Raw genomic sequence first — 25,918 nt, 5'->3', positions numbered from 1 at the left:
GATGGCACCTTTAGCTCTGCTGATGGTGGGAGTGTGGGACCAGGTTTGGTGGGGGGGAAGGCGCCCAATGAAAGCCTGCAGAGGGAGGGGGCAGAAGCCCTCCCTTTCCTGGGTTTCTGCCAGCAGCGCCCAGGATTATACCCACCCCAACTCCTTGCACTTCAGAGAGGCCGGGAGGGCTTCCAAATTAGGATTTATGGGATTAATGGCTTTTTTTCTGCCTGTCTCCCTCACTGCAAGCCTCAGGCCCTCCTCCCATGGGGCCCCTCCCTGGGGCCCAGACCTCACAAGACGGCTCTGCAATATCTGAGTTACTTCCCTTGGTTGGGAGGGTAGGGAGGCCAGAGACCCCACCTGGCACCCAGCCCCTTCCTCAGGCCCGCAGCGCCCCTTCCTTGGTGAGGGAGGAGGGCCCACCAGAGCAGGGAGACAGCTCACTCCAGTGGCAGGTTCCCCAAGGGTGGCTGTGCAGGGCCTGGGGGAGGTCCTTGCATCCCTTTGGGTCTCCACTCCTCCGTATTTGCGGCAGGGGCGGGGATTGAGGCTCAGCTAAATTCTATCTGCAGAGGCAGCAGGGGGATGATGGGTTGCAGGAGCACAGGGGTGGAGACCAGTGGGATGTGGGGGAGCAGAGTCCTGGCCCTTCTTGGTTGTTGGGGGACAGATTGCAAAAGCCATCCCGCCGCGCCAGCCCTCACGAGTCTTGTTGGACTTTTCTCATGCTCACTGCCCTATTTCTCCTGGCTCGTTCTTCCCTTCTCCATCCTGCCCCTTTCTCTATTCTCTCCCACCCTGCTCACCCCCAAATCAGCTCAAGTACATGCCCCTAGGTCCAGTTTCCTCATCTGTAACTCGTAGGGCTTGGGGGGGAGGGGTGGACCCTTAACCGGAGTCTGCAGCCCTGTGAGTGTACCTTCTCAGATTGAGAGGGCTTCTGCTTTCTCTAACCCCTCAAGGAGGCTCACACATTTACCAAAACCCCTCCGACCTCACCATCTCCCGAGTCAATATCTGAGTTCTCAGCCCTGTGGCTTCCATGTGACTCAGGACCCGTTCTGCGGAGAGATCCCTGCTCCCCACCCCCTGCAGAGCCTAGCTGTCCATTTTCAGCTCAGGGGCCCTGGGTTGTCACTCTGCTGGGAAGCTCTTGAGGGGCAGGAACTTTGCCTTGTCTCTCTCTGAACCCCGAGCCTCAGCACAGTGCCTGGCACAGAGCAGCTGCTCTGTGGTTGAATCAAACTTCAGCTGAGCCAAGGGAGGTCAAGGTCAGGAGGAAATATGGGTGTACAGCCTTGACCTGTGGTCAGAAAGTAAAGTGTGGCACCCAGGTGCCTGTGAGGGCTCCGTGGCATCAGTGTGGAAGGGAGTGAGGGCCCTCCTGGGAGACACATGTGCCCATCTGAGCCATAGAACGATAAGCGGGGACCATAGGAGGAGGAAAGAGCCCTAGAGATTATTTCCGACTTCCTTGTTTCACAGGAGGAGAGCCTGGTTCTGAGAGGTGAAATGAAGGTAACACGGCACACCGGTGGCAGCAGCTACAGCCCAGACCTCTGGGCCCCTGGTTCCTTCTCCCGCCCCTCTCTGGCACTGCACCACTCGCCCCTACCGGCTGTCCATTGCTGAGGCCCCCAGCTCTGCGTCACGCCAGCCTTCCATGCAGCTGGGCATTTGCAGCTGGGAAGTATGGAGGGCCGTGTGTACCTGTGGTCCACAGGCAGGCTGGGCCACTAGGGGTCATGCTCTAGGGTGGGCTCAGCTGGATGGTGGCATATTCCACAACCTCTTCAGACCCTAGTATGGTGCTCCGTGGCCCGGACATGAGTTCCAGGGCTGATGTGTCCAGCTCTGCATAGTAGACATTGGTGTCCTTCAGACCAGAGCTCTAGGAATGAGGCAGAAGGGAGAGATGGTAGGAGGCGGTGAGAGACGGGGAGTAAGGACCAGAGGAAGTGTCCCAGGGCCAGGAATTGGGATGAGATGGGGAGGTGTGGGAGTGAAGGAGAAAAGGGAACCAAGAAGGATTGTGTGGTATGGAGGGAGGGAGAGAGAGAGAAGACAAAATCAATCAGTGATAAGAGAAGACATGGGTTCGGAAAAGGTGTTTATCAAATCGGCCACACGCATTTGTGTGCTCTGCTAAGCTGTATCCCCTTGGACCGCTGTGGCGATGGGCAGAGGAGGGTGGACCCTGCTCCAGGTCCACTGCACTTGGCTGTCAGAGACCATTTGGGCCAACCCTCTCCTTTTGCAGAGGGAAGAGACTGAGGCCAAGGAAGGGGACGTGATGTGGCCTTCCCAGGTCACATGGAATAGCTGGCAGGGCATAAAGTCGAACTTGGAGTCAGAAGACCTGGCTTTAAATATCAGCCAGGCCATGTGCTGCAATTGGTCAGATTATTCAACCCACCCGAGCCTAGTTTTTCATCTATAAAATGGGGGAATAAATCTGTTACATGAATCATCACTGTTAGAATGCAGGCTCCAACTTCCTCCCTGAGCTCTTTGGTATGACTTGTCTTGACTTGGAAATTACTAGGTAAGAGTGCTCTGAGGGCAGGGGCTGCCATGAAACTGAAAAGGCAGAGACACTCCCTGGCACATATGGGCATTAGCTCTGCTGATGACCCCTTCTGTGGCTGTGCCCAGCTCCGTCCCCTCAAGGGACCTCAGTTTCCCTTTTGGCAAAGTGGTCCCTGATCTCTGAGGTGCTGCCAGCTCTCATTCCTGGACCATTCCTCATACACACCTCCTCCTCAGCTCGCTGCCCATGATGGGCCTGTCCACAGAGCGGGGGCCGAGGAAGAGAGGCCTTGCCTGGCTTTGAGGGCAGGGAGGCGGCTTCTTGCCACGGGAGGCATTCCCCTGTCTCTGCCTCTTGGTGGGGCTGCCCACACAGTGGGAAGGTCGAGTGTCCTGATTTCAGCAGCGACTATCTGGTGTCCATCAGTGAAGCTGAAGTCAGTGTGAAAGTCGAGTCAAACCCTTTGTGACCCCATGGGCTGTAGCTGGCCAGGCTCCTCTGTCCATGGGATTCTCCAGGCAAGAATACTGGAGTGGGTCGCCATTCCCTTCCCCAGGGGATCTTCTCAACCCAGGGAAGAAACCCAGGTCTCCTGCATTGCAGGCAGACTCTTTACCATCTGAGTCACCAGGGACACGTGGCCCTGTTAAGTTTAGCGCAGTTAGCTCCCAACTTCTCAGATGTGAAAGTCACACCCCGAGGCCTTTCCTTCGTCAACCCCTGTGCTTTCTGAGCCTGCCAGGAGGGCGTGGAGGAGGCACTTCCTCTCCAGGTGGAAGGGGCCCGGGAGGAGGTTGGAGGTATAGGAGGCCAGTGACAGAAGGAAGGGAAGGGGGCTGAACAGACAGGTGAGGAGCAGTTCCTGGCTCCCTGGCCATGAGCTGGAGGGCCTGTGAAGGTGGCCAAGGGCCAGGGAGGTGGGCACAAAGCCAGCAGGGCAGTGTGCAAGCACGAGCTGCTGAGGGCAGAGGTCCAGACTCCCTTCATCCCTGTGGGGCCCTGGAGACAGGCAGAGTGTGGATTCCACAAGTCAGGACTCCCGTAAGGTGGGAGGGTCGCTGGCACTCTGGGATGGGGTGAAGACCATCCTATGGAGGCCAGCAATGGATGCACTGACGGTGTCCCCATTCCACACACCCAAGGTGTGGCAGGATGAATGGATTCCACCTCTTGACCCTCCCATCATCACAAGGATGTCTAGAGATAGGTGTGTCAGGTGGGTGTGAGGCTGGGGGTGTCCTGGAGCTGCCAGGCTCAGGCAGGGACCCCTCAGTGGAATTCCCACTGAGGCTGTCTGCTGAGAGACCACCAGCGTCCAGTAATTTCTCTACATGGGCTCTTCCCAACTGAGTGCCCTCTGGATGGAGCAGGCTGGGCTCTGACCCCTATGGAGGGCTGGGAGATTGTGGGCTGATGGCAAAGTTGGTTTGGGACCGTCTCATGCAGGTGAGTGGAGGGGAGTTCTCCAAGACACCCTGGCACTTTGCCTTCTATCTTAACAGAATCCATCACAAAGAGACAAAGGAGCAATGCTCTGACTCCTCCTTGGACTGGGGGAATCCTTGGCTAGAGATCAGGGAGCCAGCACCCCATAGGCAAGGTGTGTCCCTGGCTCTGGGCACCAGTCTTACTAGCCGGTCCCCATCTCATCCCAGGAGGCACACACCTCTTGGCTCAAGTTTGGGGAACGGGTAGAAGTCTCATCTTGGGCAAACCATTAGTTCCATCCCAAGCTCATTTTTGCCCTGGACTTCCCATATTCCTTGCTTTGTCTTTCACTGGAGCAGCCATGGAAATGCACCACTCCGACCTGCCATGGGGAGCGGGGCTGAACGACAACTCAGCTCCCGCCTGGCTGGACCCACCAGGGCATTTGCAGAAGCTGCATGTCCCCTGGCTGCTCCTGCCAGCGACTGCACACCAGCAGCGCTACTGGAGCTGCCTTCCCGGGGGGCAGGACCTCTCTAAGGCTGGCCTGAGGACTCCTCTTGGCTCAGTATAAGCTTTCCCAGAGCCACACTGCCATCTGAGGCTCCCCCTTCCTTCCCCCCTCCTTTCTCAGGCCAGACCTGCCCCTGCCTTCTCCTGTTCCCTCCCCTTTATCTGTCAGCACTGGTTTTCCCCAGTGAAGCTCTTGGACATCAAATCTTGTCTCCGTGTCTCTTCTTGGAGGGCTCGAATGCACACAAGTGGTACCGGGCAGGGCTGAGAAAATAGGTGTAAAAGGGAAAGTGGAGATTTGGGCCTGGCTTACTCACTGCCCAGTGGCAAGGAGGCCCCACCCTGAGCGGAAAGCAGGGCCCAGAGAGTCTCTGGCACAGCTTGGCCGCCCAGTGGTGAAGCTTCCACCATCAGGGGCCTGGGAGGGCGTGCTGGTGGAGGGGGTGCTCTTTCAGGCACAGTGACTCAGGCTTTGAGATGCCCAGGAAGTGAGGCTGGAGGGACAGCAGAGTTGACTAGTTATTATTTTAGTGATGTTGTCACTTATGGAGGGTTCATGAGAAACTGAGGGTCCCCGACAGGTAAAAGTTCAATCTAAGAGCCAGAGACCCCTCAGGGAGCTTTCACAGGGCTCCATTTCTTCCTGCTGTGGAGCAGTGGACACAGGATTTGAAAGTGAGAATCATAGGCTTTGGAGAGGCTCAGCCACGCCAGCTTTGTTCTCCTGTGGGCTCAAGCTGAAAAAATCGGCAACTCTGAAAGTGAGTTGGGGATAAGTGGATAGAGGTCTGTTAGGGAAATTAAAAGGGAGGAAATCTTGTTTAGGCTTCAGAAGCAGGAGAGCAGACCTCTGACGGACTTCTGACCCTACCTGGACCGCGTGCCTGCTTGCAAACACACCAGTTGTTTCCAGCAGGTCAGGCAGCACCTTAGACAAGAGACGGAGAGGGTCTTGGAATTTGCTGAGCTCCTGTAGGCCTGGCCAGCCCCCTGGGGTCTGGAAAATCCTGTGACTCACAAGGTGAAAACCAATAGCATTCTAAAAGTTAATGGAAAACCAGAACTGCATTTTTGTGTGCAAACTGACGATGATGCCCATTTGTGGCCTGAGATTATAAGTGGTGGCCCCCAAAGCTGCAATGTGAAGTCTCACCCATGGGGTGAACACGCTGCCTGGGGCCTTTTGCCAATCGGGACTCCAGATTGCTGCTACACGGGCCTTCCCAGCGCTGTTCAAGTCTGGATGTGGGTTGTCAACCCAGTTTGGTGAAGTATGTGCTGTTCCTTCTCTCTGTTGTTTCTATTTCTTTGCTTTTAATGATTTATATTGAAATGAAGTTTAAAAATCCTCTATTAAAAATTGAAATTGTTTATTGTGTGTGTAATGAGAGGTTTCTGTTGTTAATGAATCCTTCGAACCTAAAACGAAAGTAAAACTTTTGGCCAAACAAGGTCTTTGGACTTCCCTGGTGGCTCAGTGGTAAAGAATCCGCCCACCAGGGCAGGAGACACGTGCGATCTGGGAAGATCCCATGTGCTATGAAGCAACTGAGGCTGTGTGCTGCGACTAGGGAGCCTGGGAACTGCAGCTACTGAGGCCACACCTGTAGAGCCTGTTACTCTGCAACAAGAGAAGCCCCTGAAAAGCCTCCACCTCGCCACTAGAGAAGAGCCCATGTGCAGCAGTGAAGACCTAGCACAGCCAAAGAAATATATAAATAAACTTATTAAAAAAAAAACCCCAACACAAAACAAACAAACGAAAAAGGCTTTTGAGGATATGTCCCTCAGAGCACATGGAGGTGCCTGGCCTAAGCCAGCAAGACCTACCATCATCCCAGGCTCACCCTACAAGGCGAGAGGCACACTCTTCAAGACCTGCCCCCACCCGCCTTCCTGGCTACCAGGCTGATAGCTAAGTTTAAAGCCCAGCATGACCCAGCTGGGGCCAGCTGGACCTGCTGAGGGAGGAGAGAGTACGTCCAAGGAGCAAGGAGTGGCAGGAATTCTCTAGGAATTCTAGCAGAAGCTGGGCGGGCATTTGTGGGTGGGATTTGGGGGAATAAGCAAGACCACACTGACCTGGGGGCACTTTCTCAGGATGTGGGATTCAACAGCCTGGCAAGGACCCCAGAGAACAGGGCAAATTCACTGCTGGGGGACATGGAATTTCCCAGTGTGGGACTGGTATGGACATGCTGATGCCACAGTGAACCCCTGGTCTGCGGGACACAGCTGAGTGGAGTCCTCTGAGACTGCCCCCACCTGCTAAAACAGTAAATCAAAACTGATACTGCACCTGAGGTCAGAGTCATCACAAAGCCCTGAAGGTCACGCGGTGGAGGTTCCCTATCTTTTCTCCATTTAATTCTTCAACCTGGCCCCACTGGATGCTAGAGGAGGACTGCTGGCCCCCCCAGGCTCATCAAGCAGCAGCCGGACTGCAGCTCCGATGCCCTCCGTGCCAGCTCCGTGGCAATACTCTTGAAGGCCTCTGTGTGGCGCTGTGTCCCCAACAGGAAGACGACAAGGGATGAAAACAGGAGTGGCCCAATGACCCGTGGAGAGATTCTGTGCTTGCCATCCCCGCCACTCTGAGCTCTGCAGGGCGCACTTGGACTCCTCATGTTCTGGGCCAGCAGGCAAGGAGTGGCATCTTGGAAAGCGTAACTGGCCCTGACCAGTGGGAGGAGATCAGGCTGCTGTCACCCATGTGGCAGGGAGGACTCTGTGGAGGACATGGGTGACTACCTGGGTCTCCTCTGCCTTAGATATGAATGAACACATGCAGCAGTCCTGGCTTGCCAAGGGTGTGATTATCAAGGGCTCAGACGCCTCAGGACCGAAGGCAGGGGACAGCTGAGAGAGAGGATTTAGAAGCGTTATGGGAAGGAGGGAATGAGCACGGGTGTGGGTCTAAAATTTACTGGAGCAACGAGGGCTATACTCTCAGGAAGAGACCCCCGAATCACAGAAGTGCAGACCCCTATGGTGCCAGGGTCACCCGTGGTGGCTTGTGGACACGTATGGCTTAGACCTCCGCCCTGGGCAGCCCCTCTGGATCCACCTCAGCTTTTGTGCTGTGCCCACACTTCCCCAGGCTGCTCCCACCAACGGCTGGACGTGATGGGGTCCTAGTGCAGCTGGTCCCTGCAGAATGGGAGGCTCCTCTCATCGCAGCTGTGGCTCGAGGTCTCTCTGTGGCCTGCCCAGAGCTTCTGCAGAGTGTATGGTCATTCAAGACTTCCCACGCAGGCTTCCTTCCTCCCCCATCTCCCCATCCACTCCTCCTCCAGTTTTGGTCCTTCACCCGGGTCCCTCCCCCCATGACTCTGTGTCTGATCCCATCTTGGTGTCTCCTTCCTGGGGGACCCAAACCAATACCAAAGCTTTGGAACTCCATCCCTCCCCAGGTCGTTGCATCCAGTCTTCTGCTTCTAGTCTGGGCTGTCCATCCTCCCAAGACTGAGGAGCTGGGAGCCCCTCTCCCTAAAGGTGAGGCAGCACTTCCTCCTCCCACTTCTTCTAGGCATCTGCCTTGGAGCCTCTGGAAGTCCTCCCCAAGATCTAGCCCCAAGCCAGCCAGCCTTTCAAATGGTACCTGCTGCCTGAGTGGACTCCTAGCCCAGAAACCTCGACAGAAATTGAGAGATGCATCATACCCTTGCTTAATGCCCTTGAGTGTGTGGGCAGCATGGGACCTGGTCCACCCAGGCTGGGGCCGGTAGGCTTGGAAGGGGGAGTCTCTACTTGTTGGTCCCTGGGACCCCCTGAAGGCTTCCCTCCAGAGCCCCACCTTGGTGAACAGTGCACGCTCTCTTCTTGGCTCCCTCTCACTACTTGTTGGGAAGGAGAATTGATGACAACGTCAATAATGTGACTTGTATACAAGCTGCACCGCCAACAAACCCGAGTGCTGGGAATAAATCCTCTCCAGGCCCCGTAATTGCTCTGTAAGCCGAAAGGAATTACACCACTCTTGGCAACACCGGCGCCTCCCTGGGATGCTGGAGGTGACCTCCGTGTACCACCCCACAGGCCGTTCTCACAAGTGTCCAGCCATCCTGGTGCCCTCATCTCACGGCCTCTGGGTCCAAGACTCAGAGTGCGCCCATCACCTAACCCTTCCTGCCCATGGCTGGGGGGAAGAAAAGTGGCTCACTCTGCTCTTCCTCCCAAGTGGTCTTGAGTCCTGAAGCCTCCAACTCATTTGAGGCTTCTGTCAATCCACCATGAGCAGAGCCTGGGGAGGGAAGGCTGTCGGGGAGGGTACAGGGTTGGAACCATGTGCTTAGTCTGGGGTTTATATGAGAGGAGAGACAGAGAGGAGGGGGCTGTCCTCAAGCTGGAGCTGCCAGGTCTGGCCCCCAGGGAGGGCTGCGCCTGCCAGGCTGAGGGGGCAGCAGTCAGAGAGCGGGGCCCAGACGTCGTTAGCGGGGATTAGGGCCAGATGCAGCTGTCCCATTACATCACAGCCATTTTTACGCCGAGCCTGGGCCCACTCTTCAGGACAGCCCGCAGGAGTCTTCCATGACTTTACAAATCGCTCCCTTCCATCATCTTCCCTCGCTCCCAGGCCTCAGGCCCCACTACCTGCCCCATCCCTGCCTTGTTCTCCTCTCCGCCCCTGTTCTCCTTCCACTGGGGGCTCAGATGAGGTTACTGACTCCTGACTCGGGGCCATGCTGAGGGAGGAGAAGGCTGATTTGGAGAATCCTGAGCAGGGCATGGCTTTCTCTCTTCTAGAAACATTGGCGTCTCCGCACGCCCTCCTTCCTTACCCACTTTCGGGCCTGGAGATACTGCACTTCCTCATTGTCCTGAGGCAGGGGCAGGCGAGATGACATGCTCCAGGTGGGAGATTCCACCCTGCCCGGGGCTGGTTACGTGGCCCAAAGTAACATCTGACTCAGGACTCTAAAGCCAAGCTCTCGGGGTGGGCTGCCTTGCGGCTTTCAAGGCCTCTGGAGCTGACAGGCAGCCAGGCGGCAGAGCTGGGCGTTCAGCTGCATGCAGGAAGCCCATGGCGGCAGATGACCTGTATGAGCTGGTGGCCACCCTTCAAACCTCTTCAGGTAAACCCCCCACAAGTCTGGCCATCACCGTGACTGCTGTGTGGGAGCACCTGGACTTGGGAGCCAGGGGACCAAGGGCTTGAATGATCCTCTCCACTGTTACTTGTTGGATGATCTTGGGCAAGCCCCTTTATTTCACTGAGCCTCAGTTTCCTCATCTATAAAATGGGGGCAAGAATAAGACTTTTCACGCTGATTGCTGTGAGGGTTAAACAGAGCCGTGTTTGAAAAGTCTCCGCAAAGTGCCTGGCACACAGTCGTGTTCAGCACTGTCCCTAGGCCCCCTTGTTGGAACTGGCAGGGCCAGGCAGTGCAGCCTGGACACGGGAGTGTGGGCACCCTCACGTGGGAAGAGGTTGTCCAGCCACAGTCTAAGGAACGGACTTTGTGTCTGCTGTGAGTTTTAGCTTACTTCGAAGCCTCTAGATTGACTGAGGAATGACAAATGGCTGTGGTCTTCTTACCCCCTGCATGGCATTGGAAGGTAGGGGCTGGGTTGGTCCTCTGGGCTGAGCACCCGGGATAGGAACGCTGCCTCCCAGGGGCAAGGTTTGGCATCTTGAGATGCATTCTCTTTGGCCCTTCCAGCCGAGAGGGAGCGTGGTGAGGCTGTGGAGACAAAGGCCTGGCTCTGCCCCAGTGCCAGGCGAGGGTGTGTTATCTTTGGGCCCAGGCAGTCTGGCCCGGGTCTGTGGGCCGGCACTGTAATGGGTACCACCCCGGCCCCCAAGTCTCCTGAAAGGAGTGGGCTCTGGGCAGAGGTGGCAGGCATTCAAGTGGACGCTGGCCCTCGGAACGGCTGGGAGCAGGGCCAGGAGGAGGGGCTGTGGCTGGCTTTCTGGTGGTCACTGGCAGGTCCAGGGACTGGGGTGCAGGGTACAGAGCTGGGGGGTGGGCAGGGTTGCAGGAGGGAGAGCTGGGCACCAGGCTGGGGCTCTGTCCTCACTGGAAGCGCCACCCTCTTGCACTGGTCCGCAGTCTCCAGCACCCGCTTTGCCCTGAGTGCCTGTGGGGGTGTAACTGTGAGGGACCTCCTCTGTCCCCCTTCTGTCTCAGGCAGCTGGGCTTGTGGCCGGGCTGGGTAGAGCTGGCCTGGGATCAGCATCCTCAAGGCTCAGGGGTCCTTACCAAGGGGTGGTAGGAGGGGGAGGCCCCCAGATCGTAGTAGGGGGGCTGTGGGGGCAGCTTCTGCGGTTCATCCTCTTCCTGCTGTAGCTGCTGCTTCTCCAGCTCTGGGCCAAGAATCTGGAAGAGAAGGCGGGTGAGTGGCTGCACGGACTCTAGAGTGGCCCTGTGCCAGGCGGCCCTCTTGGCCCCTAGTGGGTTGTAGATTCTTCCCTAGGTTCCCATGCTCCCCCTGTCCTGTATTCAGCACTTTGGTAGCATCCGGGAGGCATGAGGGCAGCCTGAGCCTTTTGCTTTGTGGGCTCCCTGTGGCCAGCCATGGGCCAGGCATCAGTTTTTAAAAAACAAAACAAAACTGTAAATTTTATATTGAAATATAACCAATTAAAAATGTTGTGATAATTTCAGGTGGACAGCAAAGGGACTCAGCCGTAGCATCAATGGATTTTTTAATGAATGATCTGAGAGGTGGAGAAAGAGGTTCCCCTGGAAAGCAGGGGTGTTGGGTAGGAAAAGCCCTGGCTTCTTACTTCTCACGGTGGGAGAGAGGAAGGCCCCAACCATGGTCTCTACCTGAACCTGGCCTTGTGGGAACTGGCCAGGGATAGTGGTGTGCTGGGGACTGTTCAGGAGTTCGGGGGGTTGGGAGGGCTCTGCCTTCAGGTTGGGCCCCCTCCCTGAGGTCCATCTCCCATTTTTTCTCCCCACCCCCTCACTCTAGGGACCCAGGCCCACCTGGATGTTCTCAAGTGCAAGGTGGCTCTGCCTGCTGGGAGAAGGTTCTGGCTCCTGGGAGAGAGGCAGGGCAGTCCTGGGGGGCACAGAATGAGGCTCACATGAGGTCTCTGTCCCAGTCAGGCCCCCTGGCTGTTACTGGTCCTGAGCCCCACTCACAAGGGTGGCCTGGGCTCTGCTCCCAGGTGGCCTCCTGAGTAGCCAGAGCGTGGTGGAGTGGAGGCTGAGAGAGACCCTCCATCTTCCCAGGTGTCTCTGCCTCCAGCCCAGCCCAGTCCAGCCTAGGCTAGCCCTCCCTCCAGCCTGGGCCTAGGAACCAAGTAAGTCTCAGGTGCCCTGGCTTGAAGGACAGTGGGAAATTCACACGGGCCCTCAACTGGGAGCCAGGAAGCAAGGGGCTTAATCAGGTGCAAAGCCTCTGGGGGCATCATAAGTCTTAGTCATCACAATAAAGAATATTTCAATGTAACATTTAAAAAATCAAAAAGAATGCAAAAATCCATGATGAACAAAATATCAACATTTTAAGTAAAGACAAGATCAGTAAGAGGGCTATGCCAAGCCATATAAGAGCCTGAGGCAAAAAGAAAAATCAGTAATACTGAGCTTGTCTTTAAAGTGTTGATATTTTGTTCATTGTAGATTTCGGGCATTCATTTTGATTTTTAAGAATGTTGCATTAAAAATTATTTCTCATGATGATGCAGGTTTTTGGCGCCTCATTGAACTTGATATCAGAGGCAAGGACCCCACTCAGTTCACCCTGGTCCAGGTCACGAGACGGTGAACTTGTATGTGGTATTTCGCCTCTATGCCTCAGTTTCCTCACTGTAAATTGTGGATTATAATCACATACGAACTTCTCAGAGTTGCTGAGAGGATAAAATGCATCTTTGTAACCCAGCGTAAATGTTGGGTGGTGCCTGCCCATAGCCAGCCCTCTAAAGGCTTAGCTCCACTGCAGGAGGGTTAGGGCCCCTCCCAGCTCACAGGTGGCAGTGCTGTGCTTAGTCTCTCAGTCGTGTCTGACTCTTTGCGACCCCATGGACTGTAGCCCGCCAGGCTCCTCTGTCCATGGGGATTCTCCAGGCAAGAATACTGGAGTGGGTTGCCATGCCCTCTTCCAGGGGATCTTCCCAACCCAGGGATTGAACCCAGGTCTCCTGTACTGCAGGCGGAGTCTTTACCGTTTGAACCACAAGGGAAGTCAGGAAGAGGAAATGAGGCCTTGCGGCGGGTCGGTGAGGTAGCCCTGAGCCCCTTACAAGGGCAGGGGCTTCAGCAGCAGCCCGTGCGGGTGGGGAGCAGGAGGGGGCAGTGTTGGGTGGGCAGAGGATGGGCTTGTCCACACTCACCCGGCCCCATCCATCTCCAGCCGGTTCTTCTGCTGCCAGTGATACAGAAAGAAGACAGTGGAAGCCACACTGAGGATGAGGGCCACGGCCACGGCACACCCCAGGAGCCTCGCCATAATTCCTGGGTCCCCCCTGGGGAAGGGCTTTTCTGGAACCAAGAGACCAAAGTGGAGAATGAGAGAGTAGGGCACAGAGAGACGGAGCGAGAAGAGGAGGAGAGAAAGAAAACTTCTGGAGGCAGAGAGGCGGGCAAGAAGCAACAGCATCGGAGCCGGAGGCAGTGTCCCGCCCTGACCCCTCTCCTCAGCGTCTCCCCTCCCCATCATGCTCGAGTTCCAGGAGGGGCTGTCCCAGTTAGGGCAGGACAGACCTCATGTCTGGCTCTCAAGGGCCCTAGAATCCCAGCTCTTCTCTGATCTTGGGATCTGGGGCAGGGAGGTAGGAATAGGGGTGGGGAACATAGGAAAGGCAAAGGGGTGCTCAGAGGTGGGGGTCCTCACCCCTCCTTCCATCTCTGGCCCAGCTGGGAAGATCCCTGTTGAGGAGTTTAATTTCCTTCCCCTTCCTACCCAATTAAACAAGCAAATAAACTAATTGGTGCTCTGCCCTCCCAGCTCTGGAGAAAGCATGAGGATTCAGAGAGGGAAGATGGGAGCTTGAGGTTGATGGGGATCCTCGGGGGAAATCTAGTCTGTCCGGTACTGAGGAGGTGAAAAACCCACAGGGCTGGGGTCAAAGGTGAGGGGGATTAAGCCGCCCACTGTCTGGACCTATATGGCCATTGCCCAGGGAGCGCTGGTCCCATGGGTGGGAAGTAGGGTTGGGGCAGGCGGCAGTCCCTCTCAACCTGCTCTGTGCTGACCTGGGCAAGTGACCCAGCCTCTCTGAGCCTCAGAAAGAGAAGGGCCTGGGAGGTTGTGAAGGTCTATTGAAGGATTTCTCAGCCTGAGCAGGGGCCACTGTGGTCCCTAAAGACGAGGACACCATGAAGCTGTTGGGACTAAGCCCGGGGCCAGGGGCACGTGCTGCTTTCTGGCTGGCCCTGCTGGCCCAGGCTTGGCGTGGGAAGCCAAGCACAGTGCCAGGCCTTTCTCTTCCCTCCCTCTGCTGGGCTCCATTTCTCACCTCTGACCCTCCCAACGCCCAGGGAGAAAGGGACTAAGGAGAAAATCACACACACTTCCTTCCTTCCTCCCCGCACCATCCTATATGTAATTAAGCAGGAGAGCACCTGAATAGAGATGCTAAATTGCAGTTTGCAATAAACATCATGGAGCCAATTAATTCCCTGAAGCGGGATTGACAAGCACCTGCCTCTCTGTCTCTCTGCTCCATCCCAATGCCCTGAAGGAGGAGGTGTCTGGCAGAGCCCTCAGTACCAGATTGGCTCCCAGTGAATCTGCAGCCCCTCTGGCCGGGCTCCTGAAAGTAATTGGAAGGCAGACACTTTGCAGAAGCTCTGGCGCAGCATCCGTCCATCCACAGCTGGTGGGCTGTGGTCCTGTTGGGAGGGCAGTGTCTGCCTCTGTGTGTGTATTACAGGGACTCGGGAGCCCCAGACTCCTCCACGGACCCTTAGGCTCCCCCAGCACTGTCTCGCCTCTCTTTTCTCAGACTCTCAGGCTGGGGCATTGCAATCCATTAAACAAACCTTATCTCCCTTCCTCTTAGCTTTAGCTTCTTAGCACTCACCGTCATCTCCTCCCTGGTCCCTCTTCTTTATCCTCAAGCCTTCCTGCCTTCACCCCTGCACCTTCTGGCTGTTTGTCTCTTTTGGTTTAGCAAGCATTTGTTGAGCATCTACTGTGTTCCCAAGCACTATTCTGACCCTGGGCAACAGAGGTGCGTAAGTGAAGATACCCTGCCTGGCTCACCAAGTTCAGGTTTTTTCCCCTGCCACAGTCAGCTCAGCTGGGTGGGCCAGGCCTGTGTGGGATCCAGGCTGGAGGGAGAGACAGCTTCATGTCAGCCCTGGCCTCGCTCCCTGCTTCCCAGTTCCCTCTCCCAGGGCCTCTCACCCATCACCTTCTCAGTGACTCTGGGGCCACTTCAGCAAGGGAGGCAGCTGTCCTTCTAAGGGGCCTTATAACATGCTGACAGAGCAAACAATAGCACAGGCAAATGAGTTTGTAAAGGCGGTCATTACAGAAGTTAAGGGCCTAAAAGGGTGGGATGCTGCAGAGAGGGCCTCAAGGGTACCAGGGCCAGAGTGAAAAACTCTGACTTTGTCTCTTCAAATTGCCCTCTGTCCATGTCCCACACTCTGAAAATATAAGTGCAAGTTCTCTTTGAACCCCTGGGCCCTGCCTGCTTTACCTGGAGGGCATCACCCTGGAAGGAGAAATAATAGTGGAGGGAAAATGAGAGATGGGGATGGGAAAAGGAGTAGGCAAAGAGGAGGATCAACCCGAAGTCTCCAGCATGCCAGGCGCTGCCCGGCGCCTTGGCTGACTTGGGGTTGATCTGATCCTCACATCAAGCCTGCAAAATTAGATCATGCTTTTCTCAGTGAGCAAAATGAGGCTCAGAGAGGTTAAGTGCTTCTCCCAAGGTCACCCAGCCAGTCAGTGGCAGAGTGGGCACTGGAACCTGCATCTGTGTAACGTTCCCCGATCAGTCCACGGGGTCTTCTCAGCCATCCTAGTCCCTCACACACATGGAGCCGCCATCCCCTCTCCCTCACCAGACACCCTGTACCCCCTTGCCCCCAGTTGCTTTGTCTCTGGGTCTCCTCCCCTTGACAGCTGGGAGGTGGGGGCCTGGTGCTGGCCCCAGCTGGAGCCCTGGCACTGTGCCCCCAGACACTCTCTGGTTACACTGGGACAAGCATCCCCCTAGCCCCGGCCCCCAGCTCCACAGGCTTTAGGGCAGGACTATCACCTGCAAACAAGCGGGCTGGCCAGGGCTGGAGCTTAGAGGCTGGGAGAGTTGGGAATCAGGGTGTGAGGGAGGGGGACGAGGGGCCTCCAGAGAGCATCACCCAGAGCCAGGCTGGGTGCTGGGCCGAGGTTGGTCATATAGGCTTTATTCTACTGAGAAGGCTCAGAGAGGTTAAGTCAGTTGTCCAGAGTCCCACAGCTAGGAACTTAAGAGCTGAAATTGGATCCAAGTTGACTTCTGAAGTCTTTTCCTCCTGTGTCAGCACCATGATCTGAGTCACCATTTTTTTGGGCTTCAAAATCACTGCAGATGGTGACTGCAGCCATGAAATTAAAAGATGCTTGCTCCTTGGAAGAAAAGCTATGACAAACCCAGATAGCGTATTAAAAACCAGTGATATCATTTTGGTGACAAAGGTCCATAAAATCAAAGCTATGTTTTTTCCAGTAGCCATATATGGATGTGCGAGTTGGACCATAGAGAAGGCTGAATGCTGAAGAATTGATGCTTTTGAATTGTGGTACTGTAGAAGACTCTTGAGAGTCCCTTGGACAGCAAGGAGATCAAATCAGTCAATCCTAAAGGAAATCAGTCCTGAATATTCATTGGAAGGACTGATGCTGAAGTTGAAGTTCCAACACTTGGGCCACCTGATGAGAAGAGCCTGTTCATTGGAAAAGACCCTGATGCTGGGAAAGATTGAGGGCAGGACAAGAAGGAGGCAACAGAAGATGAGATGGTTGGATGGCATCACCAACTCAATGGATATGGATTTGCAAACTCCGGGAGAGAGTGAAAAACAGGGGAGCCTGGTATGCTGCAGTCCGTGGGGTCACAAAGAGTTGGACACAAGTTAGCAACTAAACAAGAACAACTGTGTCAGCAAGGCCTGGTCAGTGTATCCCAGAACCTCCCCTCCCCAGGCTCATGCCCCAAGGATGACCCCCAACCAACTCCTCATTACCTGTCTCTGGGGTTACATCAGTGGCATCCCCTAAGCCTTAATGTGCTCACCTGTCATTCCTGGTTCTCGGGTCTCAGGCTGGGAAACCGAAATCCCCAGCCTGGAGATAAACACAGACCTAGGTTTAGCCAAGGGGCCTGCAGGCCAAAGGCAGTCCAGGTCTTGGTTCTTCTTGGAACCATATCTGCCTGCTGCACTGAGGCCCCACTGTGGGGGGTGGGAGGGGCTTTGGATCCCACCCAAGTGTCCAACAGTCTCAGTCTGCTTCTCCCTGCCACCCCCTTCTCAGTCAGGCCCCAGTGGGCCTGAGCCCCAGCCTTTGCTTGGTGGTGGAAAGTGGACCCAGACATCTGCTTCACAGGATGCACTTGTCTGCCCGTTGCCCTTCACTCAGTTCCATAAACACATCCTGACAGCTTCTATGTGCCATGTGCCTGCCCCCTGGCTAATGGGGAAATCAGACCTGTACACAAATAAACACTCTATTTTATGATTCATTCCTCAAGAGAAGTCTGTCCAAGGTCCAGGACAGGTGTAGGGAAGAGAATGATTAGCTCTGGGAATTCATGGCTTCATAATTGAGGGACCTTCTGAATAGGGTTTTGAAAGCTCAATAGGAGCTCTCCAGGAGAATAAAGGCAGAAGGACAAGGTAGACAGGATACGCAGTGTTGCAGGGACATGTATATCAGAAGTGAGATATACAAAGGAAATTCCAAGCATTGGCTATGGCTTGGAAATGGGGTGCAAGAGGGGATAGACAGGGCAGGAGTCTAGGGAGAGGTACCTAGCAGGTGGACCTGGCTCAGAGGTCCACCCTCTCTCCTGCTGTCCCTGCCTGTGGACAGAGACACTGCTTTCTCAGGAGCTGGACTGACCTGGGCCCTCCTGTGGGCTGCCCTTCCAGGACTCTTCAGAGAGCACTTGGCCACCCTGCCCACAAAGCTGTCCTGGGTCTGGCTGCCTTCTGCTTGCCTCTGTGGCACAGGCAGAACAGGTGTTTCTGGGGGACCAGGAGCTCAGAGGAAGTGGGTGTCTGGATTGGTGTGGATGCTAGCACGTAGGAATGACTGGGGGCGGGGCTGATTACAGCGCTGAGGGCCCGCCCACAGGGTCAGAGTATCCCTGGCCCTTTCGCCAGCCCAGGGCTGCTGGAGTGGCTTCTTCCTGTTGGCCAGAGACGGGTGCCAGAACTCTGTGTTCAGCTTGCTCTAGCTCTGTCTCCCTGTCTCTCTCATTTCAATGCTTTTTTCCCGGGACCCCAAGCTGAGTGGCTGCTCTACCATCACCCTGGGGGGTCATGGAAATATCCTCTCTCCTTGCCAAGGAGGGGGGACACATCCAATCCACCCCCCGACTCGATCCTTACAGAAGAGAACCCTTTCAGGTGCTTGCTTGTGACCCAGGTGGTGAGGAAGTCCACTCAGAGGCCTGGAACTGAGAGAGTTACAGAGCCCTGTACTCTTACAGAGCCCAGTAGAGCTCTTACAGAGCCCCATACAGCCAGCATGACCACCTGGTCAGCATGACTTGAACTCAGCCAGGCCTCCGCCTTCTCCTTGCCTTGGGGATCTAGGAGGCTGACCTTAGGAGCTGGAGCTGCTAGGAGACCTGCCTGCCTCTTCCCTGGGTAGGCTCCTGATTTCTCCCTCTGCCTTGGGCTTGGTTGTACTTCATCTTTGCCTCTGCCCTGGTGTGTTGGTATTAGAGAAAAAGTCTTTTATATTTGCCCACAGAATTTGCTGTGGTTCTGCACTCAAGTGAAGATCAGTTTGCAATCACTTTCTTTAGCGCCTCTGGGTGGAGGCTGGGGGCTCTGAGCTCTCCAACCCCATCCTCTTTTATCCCTTGCGTCTGACTCCCATGCTGTTTGTCTGGAGCACACATGAATTATGAAAAGTGTTTAGCACAGTGTCTGGCACATAGTCAATACATAATAAATGGCTGCTATTTTGTTATGAGCTACTCAATAAATGCATATTGATTGTAATGATGTTGGTGACGTTGGTGATAATGAGGATGGTGGTGATGATGTTGGTGATGGTGAGGATGGTGGTGATGATGTTGGTGATGGTGAGGATGGTGGTGATGATGTTGGTGATGGTGAGGATGGTGATGATGAGGGGTGATGATGTTGGTGCTCCTCCCTTCCTTGCAGTCCTGGCTTCTTCCCTAAGCTAGCATGCTGGGCCAGATTACACTTGTGGCCACCTCAGTAAGTTATCATATATAATATGGAAGTGAAAGTGTTAGTCACTCAGTTGTGTCCAGCTCTTTGTGACAACATGGACTGTAACCAGCCAGGCTCCTCTGTCCATGGGATTCTCCAGGCAAGAATACTGGAGTGGGTTGCCATTTCCTTCTCCAGGGGATCTTCCCAATCCAGGGATTGAACCTGGGTCTCCCACATTGCAGGCAGATTCTTTATCATCTGAGCGACCAGGGAAGCATATCTTACATATGCTTTTACTTAAATTACCTCATTTGATGCCTTTGCCTCTGTTGACAGATGGCTAACTGGAGACTCAGGGAAGTTTAATAAAATGCCCAAGTTCACACCTCTCACGGACAGTGAAAGTGAGATAGACACCCAGGGGTCCATGTCCTCAGCACAGAGCTCTGAGTGGCCTTGATGAGGGTCTTCTGCAGGGGAAGACACGCCAGCCCTCTCTTGAGTTTGTCACTTACATAGCTGTAGAATCTTGGGCAAGTCATTCAAATTCTCTGAGCCTCAGTGTTCTCATCTCTAAAACGGGACTCACAACAGGGTTGTTAGGGACAGATGAGCTAATTCACATCAGAGTCCTCAGCAGAAGGCCTGTGCCCATTCAGTGCTTAATAAGCATTGGTTCCAGGAAGGCAGGGGATGTGTCTGCTCCTTGGGCAGCTCCCAGGCAGCTGAGGCTGGGAACCCTGATTTAATCCTGCCTGTGGCCTCTCTCTTCCTTACCTTTAACTTTCCTTAGTCCCTTGTTGGTCATGATCTGCAAATTCTACTTGTCTAGGTCTGTGAGGACCTTAGGATATCGTGTGTGTGTGTGTGTATGTTTGTACATATGTGGCTGTGCACATGTGTGTGCACGTGTGTATGTGTGTATATGTGTGTATGTGTGTATATGTATGGGTATATGTGTGTATATATATCAACATATGTGTCTGTGTGTGAGAGAGACTTGACACTCCTTGGGGAGGGTTGAGGACAGTCACTTCCCACATTGCACACAGGCTTCCTGCCATCTGGGACATTCTCCTCAGTGTCTGCATGCTCCCAGCCCCTCCCACCCAGCCCTGCACACCTTGAGTTTTCATTAGGAGGAGAAAGGAGCGGGGTGGGGGCGGGGGAAGGTGGGGGGCAGCTAACTTTCCCAGGATCCCACCCCTCACCACAGGGTTTTCTCCTGAAGCCCCCTCCAAAGTCAGGCCCAGCTGGAGAGAGTTACTGGGATTTCACACACATTCCTGTGGGGAGAGGGACCATCTCCCTGTTGGGGACCCTGCGAGGCAGGGAGCTGACCCCCAGCCCTTGCGGAGGGAGGAAGATGAGCATGGCTATTGCCCAGCCAGGTGGGGAGGGCTGAGGGGCACAGGGAAGCAATTTGTCTGTCACACACACTTTATGCGGACACTCCCTCCCGACTCCCTGGTGCCTTCTCCCCTCACCCACCAGCTCCTAACGCCTCCCTCCCTCCCCTTCTCACAAAGGGCTGCTTTGAAGGAGAAAGAAGGGCCACATCTGAGAAGGCAGACCATGCGGTTGGGAAAATAGTGGCCTGGATGCTCCAGTGTTTCTAATGCTGTTCTGAGCCTCAGTTTTTTCCTCTGTGAAATGGGGAATGGTGGAAACACGTGAGATAGCGCACATGGGACTCCTGGCGTGGAGCGACCCATGCGAATCGTAGTGTTGTAGCATCAGTGGTGTCCTCCGTCTTCCGGCTCTGAAGCACAATGTTGGTTCTCTCCTTTGTCTGGATGGCACTGGAGGGACCGGCTGCCTGAGGTGAGCTCGGGATTCTTCCAGCCCCAGTAGATCCTCGTCCATCATCCCCTGACTGCTGCCCTCTGGAGCCCTGGTCCAGCGCCCAGCAGCAGGAGAGCTGGGTAGAGTAAGGCCACCCCCCCACCAGGCTTTGTTCGCAGGAAAACCAAACCTCACTGGCTTGGGGTTGGGGTCACCTGAGGTCTCAGCCAGGCTCCCCAGCCACCTGACTTCCTGCACTGATGGAGCCTCTGCTGTTCGTTCAGGTGGGGGGCGATCCAGTGGGTCAGGGTGGCCCCGAGGGAGCCTCCTCTCTCTTCTAGTCTGCTTGCAGCCCTTACATCTATGGCCTGCCTCCCTGGGTTGGGGTGAGATGGTGCCAGTGACACCATTAAAGCAGCCAAGTCTGACCCTGCCCCACTGTGGCGCAGTGATATCAGATCTCTGCATGGAACAGAAAAATGTGAGGTCAAGGGCAGTTGAGACAATCCCTAGGGAACCGGGGGTTGGACTGAAGGCTACAACAGCCTGTGGATTCCAGAGCAGGCTGAGCCACAAGGCACGGTCAGGGTGCCAGTGGTGGGTGGAGCTGCAGCCTGACTGCCCCTCCCCCACCCTAACATACACACTGCCCCAGGTCTCAGAGACAGCCTCTTGTCCAAGCCCTTGCTCTCTGTTTTGGGGACCCATCTCTCCTCCCAGTCTTGGTGGGTGCCCAAAAGGACACTTGCATATGTGCATGCTAAGTCTCTTCAGTCATGGTCAATTCTTTGCCACACCATGGGCTGTAGCCCACCAGGCTCCTCTGTCCATGGGATTCTCCAGGCAAGAATACTGGTGTGGGCTGCCATGCCCTTCTCCAGGGAAAAGGACCCTTGCCTACCTACAAAGCTCAGGACTTCGCCTGCATGATTTGAGGGTTGGCTGGGGAAGGGCTTGCCCCTCCAACCCTTTCAAGTTCTTCCCCTCCTGGTCTCCCTCTCAAAATGCTCTGACTCTTTTGGGGGGAGGGGTCCTCACAGCCTAAACCCCCTCCCCAAAGCCTGAATTTCCCACCACAACAGTCACTACCTATGAAGAGAGACTCCTTCCACTCTATTTCATCTGGGACAAGATGAGCAATTTTCAAAAGGAGTGCTACTAGGAAAGTTAGAAGAACAGGAAATATAAAAACACAGGATGGTCGAGATCATGGAGGACCTACTTCTTTTCCTAGTGTAATTTACAATCTAGCCACAGACCTGCCAGAAATCTCTGAAGGTCAGCGCTGCTAGCAGGAGACTTGGGCTGCCCTGGGAGGAAGTGAGGTCTGTCACTGGGGGTATTCTAGAAGGGCCTTGACGCCTCCTCCGTGGGGAATGACCTTGAAAGCTCAATACATAATGGTGATCCTTCACTTCGGCCCAGAACTTCATGGTTTACAAAAGGGCTTTTGCTTGCATTTTCGTGTCTTTCATGTAGTCTTAGGAAATAGAGCAAGGATGGACATCACAGCTTTATAGATGAGAAAACTGAGAGGCTGGAGAGAAGTGCCTTTTCCCAAAGTCACAGGGAGGTGGAGACCACATTTGCTGGGATCCACGTTTTGAGCCACAGGGGCAGAGCTGATCTGCCTGTGGTTCCTTCCCAATTTAGCCTCTCAGGGCTGCCTATCCTGCCCACCTGCATCTCCCTCTAGGTTGGACCACATTTGCAGGGTACGTAGGAGATAGCTGGAGGTGATTCTGGAGTTCATGGGGACTCAGCAGGGCAAGCAGAAGCGTCTCTACAGGGACACCTTAACCAGATAGACTGGGGGTGCTGGCAGCTGCCAGGTGGGGCTGCAAGGGGAAGGGGACCTGAAAAGGCTAGAATTCTGGAAGCAAAAGAACCAGAAGCTAAGGGGCTATCTCTGTCTCCCTGGGAGTCAGGAGTATTGATGGTCTAGCTGTTTGTCCATCCCGGGCAGGGGCCCTCTCCTTGTGGCAAATCCCCAAAATCAAGTGTGTATTGACAATAATCCCAGTGCTGTCTGCAGTCATTGAAATCAAGGGATTTAGATATGGAAATTCTTATGCTAAAATGCCATGAAATTCAATGGTGCTTCTCTGGGTCTCCTCAAGGTGGAAGGCACAATTGCACCTGCTCAGGTTCTCAGAGGGTATGCATTGGGCAGGGGAGAGGATGAGCTCCAGTGCCCTGGGGTTGGGCGTCGTGGTGCCGAAGGCTTCGGAAATCTGGAGGGCGTTGGGATCTGGACACCTCTGCAGAGGGGTGACGGAGTGAGTGGGTGCGTGCAAAGTTGCTTTTCGTGTCTGACTCTGTTTGACCTTATAAACTGTAGCCCACCAGGCTCCTCTGTCCACGGGGATTCTCCAGGCAAGAATGCTGGAGTGGGTTGCCATGCCCTCCTCCAGGAAATCTACTCAACTCAGAGACTGAACCTATATGTCTCCTGCTTTGGCAGGTGGGCTCTTTAGTACTAGCGTCACCTGGGAAGCCAGAGAAGGAGTTGGGTAGCTTAGTTCTGGCAAGTTCTCTGAGTAGCACTATGGGAAGACTCAGAGAGAAGATTTATTTTGTTCACATCTCTCAAGTGGAGGAAAAAACAATCTCGAGAAAAAAAAAAAAGGTTACACCTGCACTCTGGGTCCTTCTTGGGCAAAATATTGGAAGAAGTCAGGCTTGGATGGGGCATGGGCATCTGGGTGGGGGCATGGGGGGCTTGGGTTGGGGGCAGTGTGGGATGGGATTTCCTGTGCATGGGCCACAGGCATCCTAGCACCTGTCCTCGTGGTAGGTCTTATTGTCCCCCTTTCATTCCACTTGCCCCAAATCACCAAACTCTTGAGACAGGTTTGGTGACTGAACCTGGGCCTACATGACTCCCAAACTGGGTCCATCCACCTATGTTTGCATGACCTAGGCTGGGCTTCAGGAATCCAGAATAACCTCAAAGAGGATCATGTATGTTCCAGCATTTTGTAAATCATAAGCCAGCGTAAAACTATGACCCTGGTGGCGTTTTGTCTCCTCTCTCTGTTTATGTATTTATTTGGCTGGGTCAGGTCTTAGGTGTAGCATGTGGAATCTTTCACTGCGGCACGTGGACTCTCCGGCTGTGACTCTCTAGTTGTGACCTGCAGGCTCAGTAGCTGTGTCACGCAGGCTTCTCTCTAGTTGTGCCTCATGGGCTTAGTTGCCCTGAGGCAGGTGGGATCGTGGCTCCCTGACCAGGGATGGAACCCGTGTCCCTGCTTTGCAAGGCGGATTCTTAACCACTGGACCACCAGGGAAATCCTGATTTTGTTTCTTATTAAGGGGAGGTTTGGTATAGAGCAAACAGCACTGGACTTGGAGTCAGAAGGCTTAGGTCCAAGTTATGAGTCTACTACCTACCACCTGTGTGACTGTGGAGCAGACATTTAGCCTCTCTGGGCGTCTGGTTAATCATTAGCTAAATGAAGCCACTTGCTTATCTCCCCAGCTGGCTGCAAGGATCCTGGGATGCCAACTTCCTTCCAGCTGCCCAAGGCTCTTGGTCTAGTCTAGTTGATTCTTGCTACAAACATTTATCTGGAGATCCTCCCTATGCTGTATATTCTACAACTTTGCCAGGTCACTTCCATTTTACAATGTCGTCTCTGATACCATCTTTTCTAGGAAATCTTTTCACATGAGCCCTGCCTGCCTCTGATGACTCCACCTGCTACCAAGCATGGTTCCTGCAAGCTTGGTGGACCCCACCTGGGACTCTTGCTGCTTTGTGTACTGAAACCTGTGTCAGGCCCACAATCCCCCCAGAAGTTAGGCTTGTGGACCCCTTCTGTGCTCTGTGGTCAGGACATGGCACTGCCCTTTAGGAGAGACTGTGGGCAGGATAGTTCGGTGGCCTCTGAGGCCAGACTGACTGGATGTGAAGCCCAGCTCCCAACCAGCAAGTTCCATGACTTTCGGTAACTCTCTTCATTTCCCTGGTAATAATTGTAATAGTAATTCTAAATCTGAGGTAAGGATTTAATACCATAAAGTAATTTACTGGATGCTTGGGGCTGGTGCACTGGGATGACCCAGAGGGATGGAATGGGGAGGGAGGAGGGAGGGGGGTTCAGGATGGGGAACACATGTATACCTGTGGCGGATTCATTTTGATATTTGGCAAAACTAATACAATTATGTAAAGTTTAAAAATAAAATAAAATTTAAAAAAAAAAGTAATTTAAATAGTGCCTGGCACTCACTGAGTGATAAGTCTTATCTATTATTAAAAGATCTCCATTCACTTTGTAATTTCCAAAGATTATATAAATGTAAGGAATTCTTACTGTTGTTAACTTTCTGGGACTTAGTATAGCCATTTGTGGGTTGGGGCAAATGATCTTTGAGGTTGCTCTGGTTCTCATGGTCTGTAATTCTCAAGCAGGTAGGTAGATAGATGTCTTGCTTGGAATCAGCACATGTTGTGCTGTAGGGGCGGAGGGATAGGCACATGGCCGGGCACTCTGGGACCCAGGCTCAGGAAGGGAGAGGCTGATCCCTGGGACGTGATGGCAGGAAACGTGCAAGAGGAGGCAGCGGGTGTTGGAGGGTGAGCCTTCCCAGGCAGGGAGGCCCTGTGCGCCACTTCCCCAGCGCCTGCAGGAGGAACAGTCCCAACCAGCCTTGGACTGCAGTTCCCTTGCAATCCTGCGGTGTCTCCTGAAAGATCTGAATATAAGGGACTCACACTTATCATTGATCAAAACTCCAAATCTTCCTAGGGTGAACTTCGTAGGAAAACCCTGGAGATAGAGATAGCAGCTGGTACTCCCTGAGTGTACTGTCAGAGGAGACACGGGGAGCCCACTCCCACCGTGGTATTCCCAGTGGGGACCCCTTCTCTACTCAGCTCTTGTGGAGGCTTGGATCTCTGCTCTACTAGCAGAGCAGATCCGTCACTTCTCTGCAGAAGAGGGTGGCAGGGGTTATTCTCACCAGTGAGGGGGCTACTGCCTACACTCCTCCACGTTCCCCCTGCCACAGCGAGCCAGACTCCTTTGGAAGCTGCCCCTGCCCAATACCACCCCAGACACCTGGCCTCAGGATCAGTTACAGTGGATAGAGGTGATGGAACGGGGCACGGTGATTCACTGCTGTCGGGACTGCCAGGGACCTGTCACCCCAGCCTGGCTTTATCTGCAGGGATTGCCCAGGAGAGGCCACCAAGCTCCCATCTCCCTGGCTCCTTGTTCCATGTGTATAAAGTCATGGAGTCAGAGAGGTGAAGGGTGTTGCTCAAGGTCACTCTGTGAGAAGCGGCAGAAAGAGGAAGCAGAGCTCAGCCTCCTGGCTCCTAGTCCAGGCATCTTTCTAGCAGGTTCCCTGC

At 54.4% G+C, this 25,918-nt stretch overlaps 1 protein-coding gene and 1 long non-coding RNA gene across 4 annotated transcripts in view; one reads left to right on the top strand and one right to left on the bottom strand.

The window, feature by feature from the left end:
- Positions 1–24,649, top strand: part of LOC112579692 — a 235,781-nt gene extending 211,132 nt beyond the window's left edge. The window contains exon 5 of one of the 2 annotated variants that reach the window (XR_006640097.1): positions 24,217–24,649. This is a non-coding gene — a long non-coding RNA (uncharacterized LOC112579692). Of the gene's footprint in view, positions 1–1,479; positions 5,837–24,216 lie in introns of those variants that run through there. The other variant, XR_006640098.1, reaches the window with a different exon arrangement.
- LOC123465010 lies at positions 10,180–13,983 on the bottom strand. 2 transcript variants are annotated; one of them, XM_045162980.1, is made up of 5 exons: positions 13,881–13,983; positions 12,756–12,903; positions 11,401–11,476; positions 10,669–10,785; positions 10,180–10,546 (listed from the first exon to the last, which is right to left on the bottom strand). In XM_045162980.1, exons 1-5 carry the CDS (start codon positions 13,957–13,959, stop codon positions 10,313–10,315), a joined length of 654 nt encoding a protein of 217 aa, XP_045018915.1. In that variant the 5' UTR covers positions 13,960–13,983; the 3' UTR covers positions 10,180–10,312. The 2 variants fall into 2 exon arrangements, with proteins under 2 accessions (XP_045018915.1, XP_045018916.1); XM_045162981.1 differs by lacking the exon at positions 13,881–13,983 and adding an exon at positions 13,618–13,856.
- Positions 24,650–25,918: the final 1,269 nt, after the last annotated feature.

Source organism: Bubalus bubalis, chromosome 16, assembly GCF_019923935.1.
Source record: "Bubalus bubalis isolate 160015118507 breed Murrah chromosome 16, NDDB_SH_1, whole genome shotgun sequence".
Taxonomy (NCBI): Eukaryota; Metazoa; Chordata; class Mammalia; order Artiodactyla; family Bovidae; genus Bubalus; species Bubalus bubalis.
The sequence above is the reverse complement of the archived record's forward strand: the minus strand, read 5'-3'. Positions and strand labels throughout refer to the sequence as shown.

Bases quoted from the DNA above. Each gene is read 5' to 3' on its own strand.
- LOC123465010 (XM_045162980.1), bottom strand. From the start codon at position 13,959: ATGGTGCGGGGAGGAAGGAAGGAAGTGTGTGTGATTTTCTCCTTAGTC. The intron at 12,904-13,880 runs GTGAGAAATGGA...TCTTGGTTCCAG, and splicing joins GGGCGTTGGGAGGGTCAGAG to AAAAGCCCTTCCCCAGGGGG. The intron at 11,477-12,755 runs GTGAGTGTGGAC...TGTGCCCCCCAG, and splicing joins CTGGAGATGGATGGGGCCGG to GACTGCCCTGCCTCTCTCCC.